This window comes from Bombus pyrosoma, linkage group LG9 (assembly GCF_014825855.1).
Source record: "Bombus pyrosoma isolate SC7728 linkage group LG9, ASM1482585v1, whole genome shotgun sequence".
Classification (NCBI taxonomy): domain Eukaryota; kingdom Metazoa; phylum Arthropoda; class Insecta; order Hymenoptera; family Apidae; genus Bombus; species Bombus pyrosoma.
The window spans coordinates 14,790,428-14,811,110 of NC_057778.1; the positions used below are offsets into that span (position 1 = coordinate 14,790,428).

General features: G+C 38.4%; 1 protein-coding gene across 18 annotated transcripts in view; it reads right to left on the minus strand.

Moving 5' to 3' along the window:
* The window catches only part of LOC122570599 (CUGBP Elav-like family member 2), a 358,376-nt gene that overhangs the window by 137,584 nt on the left and 200,109 nt on the right, over positions 1-20,683 (minus strand). For all 18 annotated transcript variants that reach the window (XR_006317854.1, XR_006317853.1, XR_006317855.1 and 15 more), the window contains one exon: positions 10,817-10,986. Coding sequence is in view for 14 of the 18 variants with exons in the window: in XM_043733114.1 (XP_043589049.1) it covers positions 10,817-10,986 (170 nt within the window). In the remaining 4 variants the exon portion in view is untranslated. The remainder of the gene's footprint in view (positions 1-10,816; positions 10,987-20,683) is intronic.

The window sequence follows — 20,683 nt, forward strand, 5'->3', positions numbered from 1 at the left end:
TATTTTGTTGAAATAAACTTGAAGATGGTGCGAAATTGTAAATGTTAACCCGAGCAAAAATAATCGCATACCGTGAGGAATGAGAAAAAGGAGGAGAAAGGAGGGAAAAAAGTGAAGAAAAGGAAGAAGCGTGAGAATGTTGAAACAATTGAAGTTTCGGCAGATTAAGTAGATACGAATTAATACTTGAAGACAGTAACACGTTAATGTTTCGAAAATAATTAGTTTTTCGTAATAGAAAGTTGCATACTCAGCAGCAAATTTTTATTCGCTGAATCGATTAAAAACTCCGTGCTATTTTCAAAATTTTATACAATATTTTTAAAAAAAGTGTATTGAAAGCGTAATATGCAATTTGTCGATGACAACATTTATTGTTGAGAAAAATTCATTTTAAAACAACACAAAGCGTTAGGGGATCATTTATTGTCCTAATTTTGTAAAGTTCCTGAGAATAACGAGACCCGATATATTTTTCACAAAATGGTTCTATTATAAACTTTGAAAGTCGAAATTCCTGAAAGCACGTAATACTTAAATTTTTGCTATGAAAATAGCAAACGCGGAGCGTCTTCAAAATAAATCATAAAATTCACATAAAAATCCGATAAACTTCCTATTTTTACACACCATTCCTTATAAGACTATCTTCGATACAGGGTACAATATTTTTACGCAACCCTCTAAAACCTTCAAATAAAAATTTAAAATTTACATTCATTCGATATCGACGATATCATATACTATGTTTTTAATTTTCAGCTAGGAAGTATCTCTGAACTTTCTCTGTACGCGGTTTTATCCCGTGACTTCCCGCTAAAACGACGCAGACATTTATCAATGAAATTATGAAACTACTACAAGAAGGTGCATTCGCCTCCACGAGATTACGAGGATCAAGGCCCGTTTAGTCGCAACTCCCCAGGACGAGACTTTAACTGATTTTAGTCAAAGTGCCGTAATTCCCTGCGACGAAAACGTAACGAGTTCTGAGAAATGGGGACAATCCACCCCTGTTCGTTCTTCATCCTCTTCCACTAGACACGAAACTCCGAAAGTAAGAGTCTGAAATCCTGTACGCAACTTTAAATTAAGGTAATTCGTTTTACTTATGCACGTCTTGCATTCTTAGATTGCAACCATTTGCTATCGTTTATTAATTTCATTTTTTGACCAGTCTGCCAGATAAATTATCCTTTTTACGCGTTGCTGTTACGTGTTTATTCAAACCGTAGTTACTACATCTGTGTAATCATCTGTGTATCATCGTGATATATCTTCGTTTCTTCATCCATGTTTCACTATTTTGCCAAAAAACCATCTTGCAGCACACACGCTCATCTACGCGTAACACGAGACTCGCACATCTAAAGACAATATCTGCAGGAACTTCCATAATAAAATTGTAAATCAATTGAAAGGCTTGCTAGCCGCCACCGGGAGACGTACAAAACATATTCATGAAGCGAAGGTTTTGCGTTGTCCGTGTCGAACAACTAGTCGCCGGTTTAATGCCAACAGTTCACCTCTATCGCTGCTAGCTTATCATTCGAATTGTATATTCGACTTAAACTTTGAGGATACATCGTGCGACTCGATGCTCGCGATACAACAACAAAGTACAACGACAAAGCAAGAAGCATCATTCGGCGTGTCAACAGAGTGTCACGCAGAGTTTTCGGTAAAAACAGTTGGATGAAAGTTTCAAGGAATCGATGTTAATATACAGGATGTTACAAAAGAAGGGTCTCGCATAGATGCGAAGCTGTTTGGAAATTTAGCAAATTTATATAAAATAGGTACTTGATCCTCTGAGATTACAATATAAAAATCTTGATCGACCTATTAATTACCCAAAGTAACTGCAAGTCATCGCGTTAAGCGGTCCATCCTATATGAGCACTTCGCAAACTTTTCATTTGTCTTGTTCGTCGCTTTGTAGTAGAATTCGTGAGTGACAAAATGAAACGCAGAGTTTTTCTGATGAGATGTGGAGGTTGGCGTTTGGATATTAAAGTTTGGGAGCGGGGCAGGGAGAATTTATCGACGAACTGGATAGACTAAGTTAGGAAATACAACAGGATAATTCATCATTTAACAAAGAAAGTGGAACTGATTGTGGAAGTGATTCTTTCTAATAAGAAATAAACACGGAATCCTTCTTGTAATATGTAAGTAAAATATGTGATATACTATTTATTAATATATCACACGAACTTATACTTTGTTCTCGTACTAATAACGATACTTCTTCTTTAAAAGTAACGGTTTAAAGTGATAAGTAAGCCCCTACATAAAATGAGTTTTCAAATATTTAACCTGAAGATTTATTAAAATTTGTTAAATTAAATAGTTTTACACTTCCTGTTCGAAGAAAGTCAACAGTAGCAAATAGTTAATGGATTGATATCGGAAAGATAGTATCCTGTCTCCAAAAGTTTCAGAATTCCACGTCATTTCACTTCCATGTACGCAACCATGTTTAGATAAGAAATTTTCACGAGCTACTAAAAATTCCTAATAATTAAAAACAGAATTACGAAGATTCTCGAAGAATTAAATTAATTACTAAATAAAAAAATTCAGTTTATCGGTATCGTACTACTTAGAAAACGATGGAAATTTCTTGGTAAATTTTTATGCATTTGGACGAAACGAGATAGATTGGGTCTACGTCGATACGAGAACGGCTTTCCAATAGTTTCACGTGGCAGTTTCGTTTAAAGTTTTTCGTCTAATCCGTTGGAGTGCGTCGACTGAAAAGGCTCGCCGCCCGTCTTCTCCGCAAATCCGGAGAACTTTGAGTCGCGTGGGTCACAAAGAGGATAAAACAAAATTTAGGACGGACGAGGAGAAAGTCAAGGGAGACAAACGAGAACAAAGGAAAAACATACGTGTGCCTGTTAAACGTAAATCGTAAATTTTGTAATAACTGAACGTTGGATTTATGTACGGAAATGTAGGAAACGAATTTTGTTACCGAGTTCCCATTTATGACAATTTTATTAAATACGATATTTTTACGCATCTTTTGACGTTTGATGATTTTAATCGATGTTCAGAAATTTACAATCTACGATTTATGTTTACTGTGTTAGGAAGAATTTTGTATGTAATAATTTAATTAATTTTCAGTTAAATGAAATTAAGATTGTAACAGATCTGTTATATCTATTACGACAAATCTGCATAAAAGTTTCAAAAGTTCAGTAAAAAAGAATGTATGTCGATTCATCCTATATTCTGCAACTCGCGTCACATCATGCGGAAACAATCAACGGAAGGAAGCTCGACATATATGTACTTTAGAGAGGAAGCATCGATCTTGAAAATCGATTCAAAGGGACGCGTCAAGCCACACTGGTGACAAATAACTCGACAGCGATTTCTATGGAGTCCCGGCTATGGGGAGATTTCAAGACAGCCAACCACGGTGTCGAAGTTCGAGCCTGTTGGCTCTTTCTTCCAGCAAGTTGAAAGCTCTTGCCTCGAACGTCGTTCTACTTAAAGACGATTAATAGCGATTCGTGATTAATGATGGAGTGTGCTTGCGCACAACGAGTGCTATAAGATCGATCAACACAGAGGAGAAGGAAGGGCAAACGGATCCTGCGAGCAATTTCCATACAACAAGCTACACGAACCGGATGAAATTCGAGAGGAACAACTCGAAGCGTCCCGCCCCGTGAATCCCCAACGGGATACGTTATCATAATGAACATGTTAAGATGTGTGACGTTTAGGCGGCCGAACAGTTACCGAAATTTCGTCCGTTCATCTTCTTTATTGTGAATATTCTCACCTGGTAGCGTTTCCTCGAGCTATTTAAAATAAACAGACATTTATGATTAAAGAAGATAAATGTTGAAAAATTTCAATTTCTATGATTCAGCGCTACTGAACTTCCTTTACGATATTCTAAAGCAATTCGAATAATCTTACCCTGTTTATACGAACAATCGACAGTCCACGATGGTGAGTACAAACCACAAAACGATATTTATAACGAGTACGAGAAATTATTTGCACAAATCTACATTGCACGCGCAATGAAACATTGAAAACCGGAACGATTTAGCTAGAAACGATTTTCGATTTGACCATGGGTAGAGATAGGGGGAGGGGGGAGGAAAGCGCGGGAATAACATCGAACTTGATTGCTGGGTATACAACAAAATATAGACGCACAGGAGGCAGGCAGGAGTGACACGTCGCGGTTTAATACGATTTAGAATGCCATCGCGGGGCCCATTTAAAACTGTCAAGCGTGAAATTCAGAAACGAGGCACCGGAAAACGTCACAATTTTCGAGTAGCTGAAACGCGAAATGCAATTTAACCCTCCATCCCTCTGCTACGGCGTCGAGAGATCGAAACTTTTTGAAGCTATCTCGTGTCCACCGCTTGCATAAATAACGCGAACGTGAAACACCGTTTATTTTGGCGGACGCAGGTAACGGGAACACGGGCAACGCCACGGCCGTGACCGGGGGTAAACTTCCGGTCTCTTCGGGGTAGAGTGCTCCGGGAAGCAATAAAACCTCCGGTTTCCACGTGTTGTACGTACTTTCCAACTAATGTCTCCTACTTGTTTACGTTTTATTTTCTTCTATCTTCTTTTCTTTCCTTCTTTCTTCCTCTCTTCTTCCTTTCCTTTTTTATTCTAGGACCTTTCTACGACTATCGTATTGCAAACTGTATTTATTAACCGAGAACCATGCGACTGTGGGATATGACTTTTAAGGACTGTTTGCATAATTATTTATAGGGTACACAGATGATTCTTACAATTTGTATTTCTACGAACGTGGCTAAAGAAATAAAACTTAAACAGAAATTGGTTTCACGTAGTAGATATCAAAAAGTGTATTTTATTTTGAATATTTTACATATCTATGCATATCGTAGCAGTTTATATATTCCATAAATGCATAAATATCCGCAGTCTAGCGATATGAAATTTTCACCAACGTCTATATCCCCCGTTACGTTACTCGATAATTTATTACAATTTTCAAATAGATCCCTACAAATTAGAAAATGCTATTACCGAAAAGAATAAAATTAAGAAATATGTAGATATGCATCGCGAAACGACAATAGACAAGAAAGAAGTAAAGTGGTTGCATCTCTCGCGTGAAAGAATAATGAAGGAGCTCGAGCGAAAGGACAGCTGTTTCAAAGGGATGGTAACACAATTAAGAAATTCCTCGGCACTTGGTCGTGTCACGGAATATTTTACCGTTCTAAACGAATACCAAGAACGGGAATCTCGGTAACGAGAATCTTCCTCGTTTGATCGAGATTCTTCCGCTTGTCGTTGCGTTGCACAAAGTAACGGAGTATCGAATTCCGCTACTTTACTTTGAGATCAATCGGATAGAATCGAACGCGCTTCGATACATGTCAGAATGTGTGTACGCTATTTCGAGAGTTTTTGATACATTTCCACCTAGTTTTTTCATAAAAGGACGGATAAAGTTGGCGGACAAATCGCGTAACCGAGCGCGAGGCAAAGCAGATACGCCGCGTCGCGTCGTATTAATTTCGCTCGAAACCGGACTTACCTATATTTTCGACTCCCAGGACTAGACAGTTTCTTCGTTTGCGTTTGCGACCAATCGCGCAATAAGATTTTTCCTTGTGCAAAGACTTATCGACGTTTCTCGGTATCACTCGCATGTACTGCTCGTGTTCGATATTCTCATGAATAATTCTTCCGTAGCTGCAGAAACGGCGATGGCAACGTACAACGTGCAAAAGGTTTTCGGCTACTTATCGCCAATCGAAAATGTTTTGTTTCTACGAATCACGAATTACCTAAATATAGAGATGTTATGTCCACAAATCATAGGATCTTTTCCACAGCCTTCGAAGTATACGTATCTCCGATACGATAAACATGGATACCCTTTGGTTTCTAGCAGTAACATGAAAAATCGTGTCGCTACCGTTTATGAACATCGTCAAACTGAAGAAGGCATCTTCACCGAATATCTCCTACCTGGAGGAGAGAACGGAGAAATGAATACTCTCGAGTAATTGTGAAAGCAGTTAAACCTCGCAAGCTTCCGGACGTCGCATAAGTTGCCTTTGAACGCACGGAAAGGAGGATTTCGACTAAGCTCGTAGCTTCCGTCCCAAGGTTTCTATGGCTTTCCTCGTTCTCTTCGACATCGAAGCTTTTAGGAAGAATCCTTACCGATGACTTTTACGTCTGACCTTTGTCTGTATTCTACCGATACTCTTCTTCTTATTCCTCGTCTGTTTCATCTCGTTCGTTTCAATGTCAATCGCGTAAAAGAAGTTTGTACATGGAAAAAATGGAATTGCGCAAATCCTTGATACCAATGCGACTAATTGCAATTTTGTAATAGTCAAGATGCGATTCGTCAGACGAACGCGCAGTTTCCATGTGACATTTCGCTGTTAAACCGAATGAAACAACGCGAAGGCTTAATTAACTTAAAACACGTACGGCTCTCGATGTTTTATTCCCAGCTGGAAAGCAAAGTGGCTCTGCACCCCGCGTATTACAATATTTGCCTTCTCCGCGACGCTGTTTGGTCAGCGACTGCGTCTACAGTCGTGTCTCGCGTTTGCTATTTTAACGGCGTGCCTTTTGCTTTTCTCTCGCAGCCAAATGAAATCGATTTTCCTTCCTCTTGTTTTAGCTCTTACAAACGCGCGTTTTTCTACCCGGAAATGGCGTTTAAACGCGAAATTGCTCGACTAACGAACTATAACGATAAACTGACAAGTTTAGAGAATGATTAAACGTCGTTGGATAGAAATATAGGACGAAATATAAGAAAAAAACCGTATTTCTTCAATCATGGATGGGTTTCTGCAAGCACATTGCTACTCTGTGTAAATACGTATGGCTAGAGATTACTTTAAGAAGGTTTGAAACTATGCTAATGATATACCAGCAGAGCTTATAAAACGGCCCGATACATAAACATTTTCCAGGCAGAATTTTAAAAAACGAAACCTGACACAACTGGCATTCCATAATTTAGATACTTCATTAACGCACGACTTGTATTTTCATTCAAAAACGCGAACGGTTGAAACGAACCCGCTAGCGAGACATTAATTTACCATTACCTCAAGGTAATCAAGTTAAATTTTCACAATGGCAAACGAATTTCATCCGGCTGCTACTCGCCGCTACCATCAATTTTGCAGCTGCGCGTGACGTTTACAATTCGTCTAGATTAATCGTTCCGAAAGTTCTCAGGATATCAACGTTTCGTGTTCGCGTCGCCAGTTCGCACGATGGTATAACGCTTCTCATGTTCAGTCATGTGTATCGTTTCGGAGCTTTTCTATCCTTCGCCGAATATATTGGAAAGCAAAATGAAGAAATATACTATCTATCGCTATCTATTGTTATACGTAACAAATAGACGTATAGGATGTTTGTAACGAGTGGTATTGGAGAAAGGGTGATTGTACGTGAAACAATAAGTCCAACATATAGTAGGACAAAATATAGAGAACGATATAAAAATTTTGATTCTGAAAATTTCACGCGCTAACTGCTGTTGTTATCGTTGATGAAAATAGGTAAGTTCTAAAATGTTGCGGTGGCAGTTATGATTACATTTTCGTGCGTTGACTCCTAACGCTAAAAATAAAAACGAGTTCTTAAAATTTACAGCGTGATTCAACAATTTATTACCAAACACGAGCGAAACATGGATAATTAACGATTAATGAGACATTCGAGGAAAACAGACCAGCTGCAAGCAATTTTCCACGCTCTGAATAGTAACCAATAATTGATTTATGAACGACCCAACAATTGCTTCACGTTTTCAGAATAAACCTTTCTATCCTTGTACAGTCACTGGAAACTTTCGAACAAATTGTATCGTGGGAAAGAACAATTAAAAATTATCTTTAAAGTTTATCGCGAATGAATATTTCCTCTGCCTGTATCATGAAATATCTCGCATTAATATTCTCATATCGACGTTTGTAAGCTTCTATTTTAATTATTTCCTTTCGCCTCGGTTGTTTCGATAGAATATGTATCTGATCGCATCGAATATTTTGTTCTGTTTTGGTTCTATTCCAATTTAGTCACTGCAGTTATCGACATCGAAAATGTTTCAAATATATACTAGTTTTTTGCGTGGAATTTATGCAAACGGCAATTTGCTGGAAAACCATACGATTGAAACGAAAAAGAATATACGATTGGATCGAAAACAAGGCAGGTGTCACAGTAGAGCTACACTCAACTCGGCAGTTCATTTATTTTTACTTCGCGTTTAAGCTTGCGTTCACCATTCGAAGATAGTTATTTTTAAAGGTATTTTTGACAAACGTTACGTAAGAAAATGCAAGTATATTTGGAATAGAACGTCTTCCAACTTAACGGTGGGTCGAGTTCAAAGTGGACGGAGAACCAAGGTAAATACGGAGAGAAGTGGATCGGATATTCGCGGTTATGAAAGGCAAATTTCGAATTCCACGGACGCGCGATCCACGACTGCTGGACACCTGCACATGGACACACAGGTATATAGCCACATAGAGATACGTTACGACGTAACGGCGTAAGAGGCCAAGGGACACCAGGGGGTTCCGTCTTCGATCAATAGCTCGAGAAGTGCCAACGACGACCACCGTTTCTGTCTGAGCATCGATCCTTGCGTGTGCCACGTATACGAGTACTTACTTTCTGTCTATTCCCTCAGACTATCCCGCCCCCTCCCGAGTTAGTTCCCTCGTTTCCTGTATTCGTTATCAACGACCTGACTGCCGATCTTCGTCCACGTTCAAACGACTGACGTGCTGATCACGATAGATATACCGATATGAACTGATCGAATCGTAAACTTGACCGTGCTAATATCTTGTTTTAACCCTTTCGTGACTACATTGTGGGCCAGATTGTTATCGATCTCAATCGAGCCAAATCAGCGAGTTGCTGAATTTAATTACCCCAGATTTTTGTATAACCTAACAGCATGCCGGATCTAAAGAGGCATTAGACAGTTCTTTCTATAAAAAAAATTCCAAGAATCGTACATTCATGAAATTCAACCATACAATTGGACCAATTAGAACATAACAAAATTTTTATATAATTGCACGATTTCCAACTAACCACAAGAGAGATACGAAGAAGAAGAAGGTGAATAACGCGTGCAAACGAAATAAGAGCGTAACGATTTATCATTCGGCCACTATGTTCCTGAAATCATTCAATCTTCTTGCGTTTCGCGAGCGTGAAGATTATTTTATACTAGAATTATACCCACGTGACGCGGCTAGAGCTCGGTTTAATCTCGGTCTACGATCGCGTCGCTACGTTTTATCGTTCATTCTGCCATCGTAAATGTCGTCCGTTCTACCCATTCGCCCACCCCTTTTTGCATCCATTCGCACTTGTCATACGGATGAGCGTGCTGTTTCATTGCCAACTTCGCCGATCGCACGCCGATGCAGTCGCGACATTTCCACCCCGTTTGCCATCGCATCTTTCTCACACTAGCAAGAAAATCGTTACTTTAGTTTCTATCGAACGCTTACCGTGTGATATTGAAATGGATGAACTAATTAAGCAAATATAACAAATAGTGTGTTTAGTAACGACGAATATAACAAAATCGGGGAATTATCTGACACACATTTGATTGCTAACATGCGAAAAATGAGAAAAACGAAGGAGGAAGGTGGCAGGATAGAGTGTATGGAGAAAAGTGTTAAATGCCTGGATAAACTTGGAAAATGCGAAAAAAAAGTAATAAAATGTGAAAGTGAAGTGGTTCGCGAAGACCAAGGTTATTCAGTTCTCAGTGAAATCTTGGAAAAGAGATTAAAAACAGGAAGCGCGAAGGAAGTTAAAAGAAACGGCAAAAGTATAAAAGTAATTGTCTAGTTCGAAAAGAAAACCTAATTTTGCATCACAATATACGTTCGATATACGATAGCGAACTATTTTTGATCGGTATATTTCATATTTTGCAATTCTTTATTGTTGTCAGCCGCAGTTACAGCCTCGTATATTTCGACCAAACGTATCGACAAATATTTTATAACCAAAGTTGGCTGTGTGGTTAAATTTTTAAATTGCGTCGTTCGATGATCACGGGATACGTTGACGAAAACATGGTAAAAATCTGTGACAACGCGATTAAGTGTTCACCAGTGAATTTTTCCGTGAAGAACGCCGACCGGTGGCACGATTAAAAATAAAAGCCGCGAGACAATTCAATTTCATCCGATTATCGGGAGCGGTGTAGTTAATAGAGCCGCAGCACAAGATTAAAGTACGCGGCAGACTAATGAAAATTCGGTTTGTTATCGAATATTGCGATACACTGGATTACCGGTTGGGGGAAAAAAATCGAATAATTAAATTAACGCGGCTTCCGGCCAACGTGATCGCGACTCAATCGAATCTCAATTGTACATTGTTACTCTTTTTTAGCATACTGCATGCGAATTGTGAGATATCTCGGTTCTGCCTTCTCTTATAACACGTATATCGAAAGCTTGACGAATCGAATAGAGACAACAGGTACGATATAATATTATACATTAAATAATACAATATCATATAATAAATAAAAAAATATAGTCTACAAAAGTACAGCGTTATCGTGAAGGAGCTCGATTTAATAAAGAGTTCATAATAAGTATGAATTTTATATATGGGTAGAAGTATCTGAAAAGTGGTTTAGCAGCAGATATAAGGCAGATACGTCGATTATCCTACGATAGTTTCATAACAATCACTGCGAGGATAGATGATTCAGGAATACATAAAAGACGGTCGTTATCGATCGAATACTTACCTCTATGACTTCCGGTGATCTTGTCCCGCAAGATATTTATCTGGTGCACCCGACCGAACTCCTCGAACAACTTCCTCAGATCGTTTTCGTCCATGTCGTGAGGTACCTGACCTACGAACATTTTTATGTTGTCGGGGTCTGGTTGCTCTACGCCATTGTTGTTCATTATGCTGCAACAGAGAAACAAATTTTTATGAAAAATCATCATTCCTATGGCAAGTTCAATATCCAGTTAATCGTAATTGTAACGATAAATGGAATTATCGATACATACAATCGAATGTAGAATACAAAAACGAAACAATAGAATTAAAATAATCTTTTCTTGTATAATGTTAAATTTTAATTTTCATAGAAACAAAATCGAAACTTAAACAAAAGATAGGAATTTTATTGCGCGTGTAATAACTCTTCGATGATTATTCACTTTGCTTTAATTATACGTATGTATATAGATGAAGAGATATACGAAATACGATTGAAAAATATAATTTCCTGAGACCATAATTACGCGTTTCGCGTTTCTTCCATTTAACGATATTATCAATAATATATTCGACTAAAGCATCCTCTCGAGAGCATGATACTTATGAAGTCGCTGGATTAACAAACATTTTCATCTGATGAAGTGCACTCGAAATCGGTCTATACGATATTCATTTTAAGAGGTTTGTGCGCCCATATACTGATCTCATTACGAGAACGATAAAAAACGCTTAAGCGATCGGCTCGAGTGTAGCAGTACTTATGAAATTTTGAAATGCAGGAAAAATAACATATCTCGTTGATATCTCGCCTACGCTCCTATTTCACGGCAAACTCTGAACGAGTTGAATCGTTTGAAATAAACATCGACAGTTTTGAATTATCTCTGCTATATATAATAGAGCAAAACGTATTTGGTAAAATTAACATTTAAACGTTTTAACATTTATAAACACATACGTTTTTGTCGGATACATCAAGAGGCATCGGATTATGGTGTATATCGGATAAGAAAGTTCGATTAAACGTTAATGTAACAAAAGGCGAACGTGCCGTGAGTCCAGTTCCTTTTCCTTCGCCTTCTCGGCAGTTCCGCAATGACAATCGTACGAACCACATCACAGTTTCTAAGTTACCAGTTGATGAAGTAATTACATATAATCAAATTTTTCCATTATTTTATTTACGTAACGACATTAATAACGTTGTACGTCTAAAAAGTTTGTCAGAATATATGCAACAATGTGGTAAAATTTTTCAAATATGCTTTCTTAGAATGTACCAATATTTCACATATATTTACCGCTAGTTTCAAACTCGTTTCATTCAATTATAAAAACTACGCATCGAGTCTTTGACCCTCGTCGGAGGGTTAACATCAAATTTCACGCAGGTTGATCAGATTCTAGGGAGGAAAACGTAGCTAAATTCATCGCGTTTCGGTGTGCATCTCGGCAAAAAGCTGCTCTATGTTTAATTAGCCTGCCGGTGAACATGTTTGCCTGGTGGTACGCGAACGCTTTTAAAACTTGCGCATCATTTTCGCGAGTATGCGGTAACGTCGTTCGAATTACACGCGTTTGAAATCGTCCTCGTGGGACGCTGCTCTAGGAACCCTGAATCACATCCAAACGGATTATCTTGCCGTCCGGACCCGTCTGCACATGTTTCTCATAATTTTCTGCCTGGCGTATCATTCCAATCGCTCCACAGTCGAGTTTCATCCATCGTACCACATGAAAATGCGTCTCTAGTATTTTTCCAGCGTTTGAGTAAGTACGTGCGAGAGTCTCCTGCGACCAATTTCAAGAGAAGCATATGCATAAAATGATGGGGTTTACGAAGTAAATGTGCAGAATTTAATGACGAATGTTACCGATGGTTAAAGTCTATGGTCGAAGTATGAATTTCGTGTATGGAATAACAAAAAGAACGCAGAGGATCTGACAGAATGAAAGGAGAACCTTTTCAAACGCGGAGGATTTGTCTCTCGACAGACATACATTCATTGTGTTTACTGTTTCATCGTGTATTACCATTAAATATCCCGATTGTCCCTTTAATCGCATCATCTACGAAGAGTAACGACTCACTTTCACCACACAATAATTTCTCTTACGAAGAACTTTATTGCGTAACAGGCCAAAACTCTCCCTCTATGCAATTGTTACCCTTGTTCGACACACCAGTTCCACTGACGCCCCTTCCACAACTTGTACAAACCGGAAGAAGGCATTAAGGTTTTGCTAGCGGCTAAAACGCGACACTTTGCCATACCGTAAAACCGCGCTTGCATAAAGTTGGTCGTTGAAATAGCGAACCGGCATGCCGTTTTGACACCGCCGTGTCGCACTCTTCCCAGAGGCTCGTTGCTCGAGCATTTCCGTCTCGGTCAGCCATTCTTGCCCCGTTACCGGGCCGTGGCCATAAATCTGCGAACTTTAAAAGTCATCGTCGCTCGTGGCCAAAGGGAAAAGTTCTTGGTCATGGTGGCTGGTGCAGTGTGTTGCGACGTTAAGTGCATAATAATTAATGAGACAAAGTTGGGACGGTACCGCATTGGTAATTTTGTTTCATACTTGTGTCCATTATCCGGCATCATCCTCCGTAATGGCCTCAACGCCGAAGTAATTTTGTGTTTTTGGTGGTTTAGCTGGCCGTGAGGTGTTGTGACGCGAGACTATTCAGTTGATCGATAAGAGTGTAGTCGAATAACATACATTCTATATACTAGAATCAAAGACCCGGTGGAGATATCTATTATAACGATAATATAAGGAAGCAAAATTTCGAGCGAAATAGAAATTGATCAACAATTAATCGCAGATTCTACGATTGGAGAAGGCAAGCGGCGGCCTAGCCTAGGGAATCGTCTTTGCCTGGCCTGATCCGGTATGCGAGAGTACGGGAAAAAGAGTCGGGGAATTTCGCGGAACGAAAGGAGAAAGTTAATATTAGTCGGGGAGGTTTAAAGCGATTTTCCAGTCGGTCGACTCCTCTCATCTTGATCTATAGAGCGCACCATGAAGGATGGAAAGAGATGTCGAGATGGAAAGAGCAGCCGTTATAATGCTACGCAGCTCCCTTGAGAGACTTCCCCATATCCAGATAGGTTTCGCTTATTCTCTTTTGAAATCAAAGAGATGGGAAGTAGGTTAGCTAATCAGAAACTGGAGTAGGTTAACTAAACAAGGTGTGAGTCATAGTGAGTCGTGCATTGAATGGAGGATTTTGCAGTAGAATCGCTTAGACGGCAGTTAGTCGTGTGATACTTATTGATGTGGTTGTTTCGCGATTGGTTTAAGTTGGCTTGTTTTGAGAAAGATTTTGTTAATAAGTTGGTATTCCGTTCGGATATATTTGGTGTTTCTAATAGCAGGACGGTTATTATGACATTTATCTACTGATTATATCTCCAAATTAAAAATGAGACATTTTACATGTGCACCACGTGTGACTAATGATATCCAATTATTTTTTGAATAAAATATGCGGTAAAAAGCTGTGTGCAGGTATTTAATACAGTCTTTTTTATACGTTGTTTTTACATGTCTCGAGAAGCATCGTAATATATAAATTGCAATACATATACATAATGCATATACCGTATCTGTATAAAAAAGGTATCTCAACAGTTCTACGTGCAAAACGTAATGAAAATTCGAAACTTTTGTTTCGAAAGCAATGAATAACTAAGATATAACTTGTTAAAACAAGGAAAACCCGTTCCAAGGGATAATAATTGCTCTGGAAGGACAAAAATTATGCATGTAACGATCATAGGCATTAGCACAGAAAAATACGGAGAACAAAGTTACTGGACATATTTCCATACTTCAAACTAATTTTAGCCCGCTTCATTGTCGGAAAATATGGAAAGTACATCAACAACGTAATAAAACGATCATTCGTGTTTTCCTGGCTTGTTCTAAAATCGGTCTAATACGAGTATAATGCAAGATATTGTGTAACAGAATTATGCAAATTTTATAAAAGAGGAGTCGAAGTAACAGACGGGAAAGAAATATTTTTAAGGGGAAATAAATTTCAACTAATCATCATTAAAATTCAATTGAAGGTAGTAACGTAAATTAATCTAAAATTCCAAATAAATTAGGAGAAGTAATTGCATATAACTACATATTATTTTACGCTTTAGTCCAACGTTAGACAAAATTATCGAATAAAATTTATTAACATGTATATGATGATTTGATTTTATGAAAATTCGTTGCCCGTATCTATAGATATCATTTAAGTACCAAAGTAAATTAAATTCATTGTTTCATATATATTAAATTCCTTCTCCTCGAACTTGTATTAGGATAATTAATATATTTTCTAATAAATACTTTGCAGTTCGCTTTCGCGTTCATGTCGAAACAGGAACTCATTACACGCGCACCAATTACGAAACAATTTATTGAAATATTCAAAATTTATCCATGGGGAATAATTTAGCTTTCAACGGTATAGCTGATATTCAAAACTTGAAATATGAAATATTTTCAACGTAATTGCACGATAAAAATTGTGATTTCAAATGAAAAGTTTCTACTGTATGCCCTGAAAATTTCCGTCATTCGTTTCATACGCGATAACTATTGTTACTAGTAGTTGTAATTGTTTCGACGATAACAACGGTTTAGCAGTAATTTAACTTACGAATAATTTGTAGGGAATTAATGATCTGGAACGCACGTAACTTATAGAATGTTACTATTTGCATAGAATGTAAACTATTGAAACAGATATTGTACTGTTGGTCGATTGTGTACGTTTCATGGCATTAATCAGTTGAAGGAAGAGTGCCATGTTCGATGAAACATTTCCTTGTAGGTAATTCAAAAATTATTATTTGAATAAAGGCAATTTGAAATATATTAGATACTTATTGCTACATAAACCATGTAGAATATCGCAGTTAATTTCCTTGATATTAATACGTTAAATATTTAAATTAAAATATCGCTTTATTTTGATATACGAGAGAACAATACCACTTTAAATTAATCTCCTCGAGTTTTCTTTTAAAATTTAATTGAACTCCTTGAATCAGTAAAATTAATAAAAATCATCCGCATTAATGTAATATAGATCAGATTCGCTTATTTTTCCTTTCGCAAGCACTTTTATTCAATAGATTTGCAGTTGTTTCTTGACGGCAAATTTACTTTGAAAATATATATATATGGATTGCTTTTAATAAAGATAGCAAAGAGAAGTTTATGAAGTAACACTAGAAACGTAATTGCATAAATCACATTTCAACTTCTCTCAACTTCATCAAAATTTGAACCAACCCACTCCTACACATAAATCCTTTGTCAAACGAACCACAATTTAATTCAAACTTCACATTGCAAATAATTTGAGCGAAAGTTCACGTCTTCCGGTTAAAGCCTGACTAAATCTATATGCTGTCAAAAATAAGGCATTAAGTACAAAAATTTATCCAATCACGTTTTTCACTTGCCTGATAAAAAATTTCTGTTATAGCATTACTTTGTTCCAATATATCATTTTCATTGTATTCCTTTTACAATTTGTTCGTTAGCTTATATATATATATATATGTAAGCTAATATATATGTTTTATTATGTATGTATGTATTATAATATGTATATGTGTGTTATTTATACTTATCGTTAGACATGGCATGCGCAATCAAACAATCCTGGCAAACTAAAATCATGCCACAGTGTCGCGTGATTACCACTAATCGATTAACAATAAATCTAGGCGTAGGGATAATGGAAATGCAGTAAATTTCGAGACACATTCAAGACGCATAGCAACAACAAATTACGATCTGTATCGATATCGGTCTCGACAATAATGGCCGGAATCGCGGAACGCTCGGTTATCAGGCCGCAACGAGGATTACCGCACCGAGTGAATGTACACGCATCGCGATCCTTGTCTTATCGGTGAACATAATAGAGAACGTTGCTCCTTTCGTACGAACTGGAGGTCGAGAAGCTCTGGAACAGGAGAGGAATGGGAAAGACGTTAGAAACTCTCTTGGCGAACACAGCGAACGTGGCGGGCAAAAAGGAACGCTGGTTCGGCCCGATAGACGAACTACATCAAAGGAGAACATTTACGTTGCTATCCTACGGCTTCCTTCTCTCTATCTGTCAGCAACCTCCTTCTCTTTCGTCGTTCGTGTTCGTGTTTGCGTCGCAAATCGTTTCGCCACAAAGAAGAACGATAAGTCACGTGAAAGGATACGCACTTCGCAATTAGATATTTCGCTGAACGCGACCAAAGATTTCTCGCGGTGTAGTAAACCGAGAAACTTAATATACATGTATATGTATTTCCTTTCGGAATCCAACGATATTCCGTTTACAAAGTAAGATACGATCTTCGGAAACAAAGCTATACATATCACAGGAACGATCCATACTCGATGCATTAACCGTTAAGAGAATAACGGGAACCGATTCCCGTTAATTAGTATCGCGGCACACCGTCATCAATCAGCGACGGAAGTCGAACGGTTGACATCCAATTCTCCGTCTACGATCAACCTTTGACGACACGACGCGACTCGATCATGTATATGTATAGGTTAGTTAGGAGCAAACGGCATGTCGCGTAATCTCGTCGCTCGTGCGAGACAATGGTATGTATTTCGAGACGAGTCAGCAGCGGAGCCTCTTCTCTCCCGTAAGAGATAATGCGTAATTTAGGGCGATTCCGATGGCTGACTCGACTCTAAATAATACGTTCAAGGCCCTGGACAATAGAACAACGAACAGAGAGAGAGAGAAAGAGACAACCTTCCGAATACACAGGGTGTCTCATGTTGTATGGTATTATCAAACAGTAGATTACTGTAAAAATAGATCGGAGAAGAACGATAAAGCCTTTTGCTCAAGACCTCGTTTTCGGGAATGTTAAGTTTCAACTGGACGTTGCCAGCACTCTATTTGCAACCGTGCGCACTTACTAGCTAAATGCACGTGTGACAAATTTGAAAACTCGATTTTTTTCGAAAACAAGCTTGAGACGAAAAATCTCTGTTTCTCGTTTTCGACTTATTTTTTAACTTAGAATAACCTGCATCCTTTTTGAAACACCCTGTACACACGTATTGCACGAGAGGGAGAGTGATTCGCGAGGAAATTTATCTTCGGGTTCATCGAACGCGAAAGATCGATGTAATTTCGCTGGTCCGCGACGCGTCACAATGAACGGTCCTCTGGTGTAATTGACCGAGGCCAATATACTTTTAGGACGCGGAGACAGTCGTTTAATGAAACGAGGGGAAATCGGAAGAGCACTCGAAGGAGCGTGGCTGCTGACATAAATGAATATCGTACACAAGGGCTGCTGCCTTGCCAGCCTCTTTCTCCTTCCTTTATTAATTTTATTTTTATCAACGACTCTCTGGTATCTATTTCCTTTAACTTGATCTGAGAATTTAATCTTTTTTCTTTTCATATCACGATAGAGTATAGATAAGAAGAAAAAATCGGTTAATTTGCTCTGATGAAGTTGCGCGGAAAATTCGTACCGCGCCAACTCGTAAACTGTAAGTTTAACTTGTAAATTGAAACATATACATATATATATATATATATATATATACACACGCAATCGTTCATGGGATTTAATTGTCAAACTTAAATATACCAATTTAATGATTGTTATCACACACATCTCGAGTTTGATTGAATAGCGAGAGCCGGTATTTGCATATAAATGCAAATTGAACATATATAAACGTGATAAAGATACATACGGCGTATCCAGCAGTTAATACATTATTTCATGAATAGGAAACGAGAGAGCAGAATGTACGTGTATAGAGAAATTATATAGCATACGAAGCAACTGTTCAACGGAGTGAATAATAGGTAGAATGTCGAATGAGGTGTGGAAGAGTGAATGTTTAAAGTGTGAGAAAGTGTAAAAAAGCGAAAGAAAAAGGAAGGAGAGAGTAGAAAAAATGTGACAGCCGAAGGAAGAAACGCGCGGCCATGGGAATACGTAAAGTTAAATGTCGGAAGATCATCAAATAGTGTTGGGTCGCTTAAGGACTCGTGCAAATTTTTAAACTGCGAAGATTGATTTATATATACGCGCATTTTAACAGCGTGCATTTTAACATTGTTCATCGGATGGTAAGTGATACTATACAAGAGATTAAATAGACGAAAAGGTTTTGCCAAAGAACTTTTTAGTCATTTTTCTATAAGGTAAAAGTCTTTTACGCTACATTAGATGTTTCGCTACATCTCTCGTATATAAAATACCTAACTCAGCTTCTCGTCTCACTTCCTTCCACCACAGTATCGTTCATAACTAATTCGAAAGTTGCCGAAACAAGCGATACGTATATTTCACGAAACTTTCTTCAGCGTTCTTCGCGATTAGGTCGATCGAGAAGGAGCGGACGATTCGTAACTATGGTATAGGTGGCTAAAAGATAGCGGAATGGCGTAAAGTTAAACGTAGCCAGACCACGCGCTTTGCCCTGGCTCGAAAATATATATGGCGATTCCTTGAAGTTACCTGTTTCTACGAACAATGGCGTCGGAGAGTTTTGTTTCGAGGGGGGGGGGGGGGAGCAGGGGACCGTAGAGCCGCCACTTTTGAAACTTCACCAATATTTTAAAGGACGTAGGGTGAATTGTCTCACGAGTTTCCTAAAATGGTTCTTTAATGTCTGCCGCTTGCGAACAATTCACCTGTCCTAGGGAATCGAGTACATCAAGGTCGGCTTAAGCACCTTTCCTGCTCCCGACACTTTATTTTCAAGGAACCGAGCGACTTTGCTTGATTCTCTTAAAATCTTACTGACGCGTTTCACGTCAATTGAATTCTTCGATAGAATACCATCTATTATAGCTGACGTTCTGTCTCAACGGAAACGTTTTTCGTTCCAAATCTCGCGCAAGATGAATTTTTTCAGACAATACAGAGAAAAATAGAGCTAAGAAAGGAATAACGAAGGTTGAGAGAGGGGCGACACAAACGTGAAGAAAATACGACGATAAACAATAATGGTTGCTTGCGAAGAGAGAAGAAGCGTCTCGTATGCATCGTTGGCCAGTTGAATGGACAGTACGAGCGAGGATATGAGGAAAGGGGTTTCAGGAGAGCAGCTGGAAACACCGTAATCGAGTTTATCGGGTAGACTAATTAGAGAGCGAGGATACGGGGAATAGAGCCCGAGGGAGACACCGAAGGGCAGAGATCGTCTATGCCTCGACGTTCTTGTCCTTACAGTGTCCTAATTGGCACGAACATTCCGAGTGTACGTAATCGGTAGCACATCCGTTGCTTCGCTTTCCGCTTTGCGACTCGTTATTGCTTCCGAGCTTCGCGTCTGTGTTGCGTACGTGCGACACGTGTGGCCGTGTTTCACTCTATGAAATACCTCATTTTCAGAGGAACTCATGCGTTCGTCACACACAGTAACGAACAAAAGTATTGGCTCAGACCAGATTTTCCTATGAAATTCTGTGGAAATTTCTAGAGCTCGTTCAGCTTTGTTTTTTTTTTTTTTTTTTTTTAAATACAATATAACTTCCAAGTCTCGAGTTTAAATACATATGTATATCGTATCTCAGAAACCGTTCATGTTTTTCTTTTGTTTCGATCCATGAATCAAATTTCTGAGAAACATAAGTTATCTTGTCTATAAACCGTGTAAAAGTTAGGCAATTTTTGCTTTACAGTTTCCCTTACGTTCTTCGTAATTTGTAAGACATTATGTTGGGGGATGCTAATGCTTTCGAGGATAGTTTTACCTCCGTCTTTAAACTCAAATGGCTGCCTTTCAACGAAGATACGTGTACCTTAAGTTTGCCTCTTCAGCGAACAACGCAAAGTTTCGTCAAAATTGACGTCGAACATACTCCATA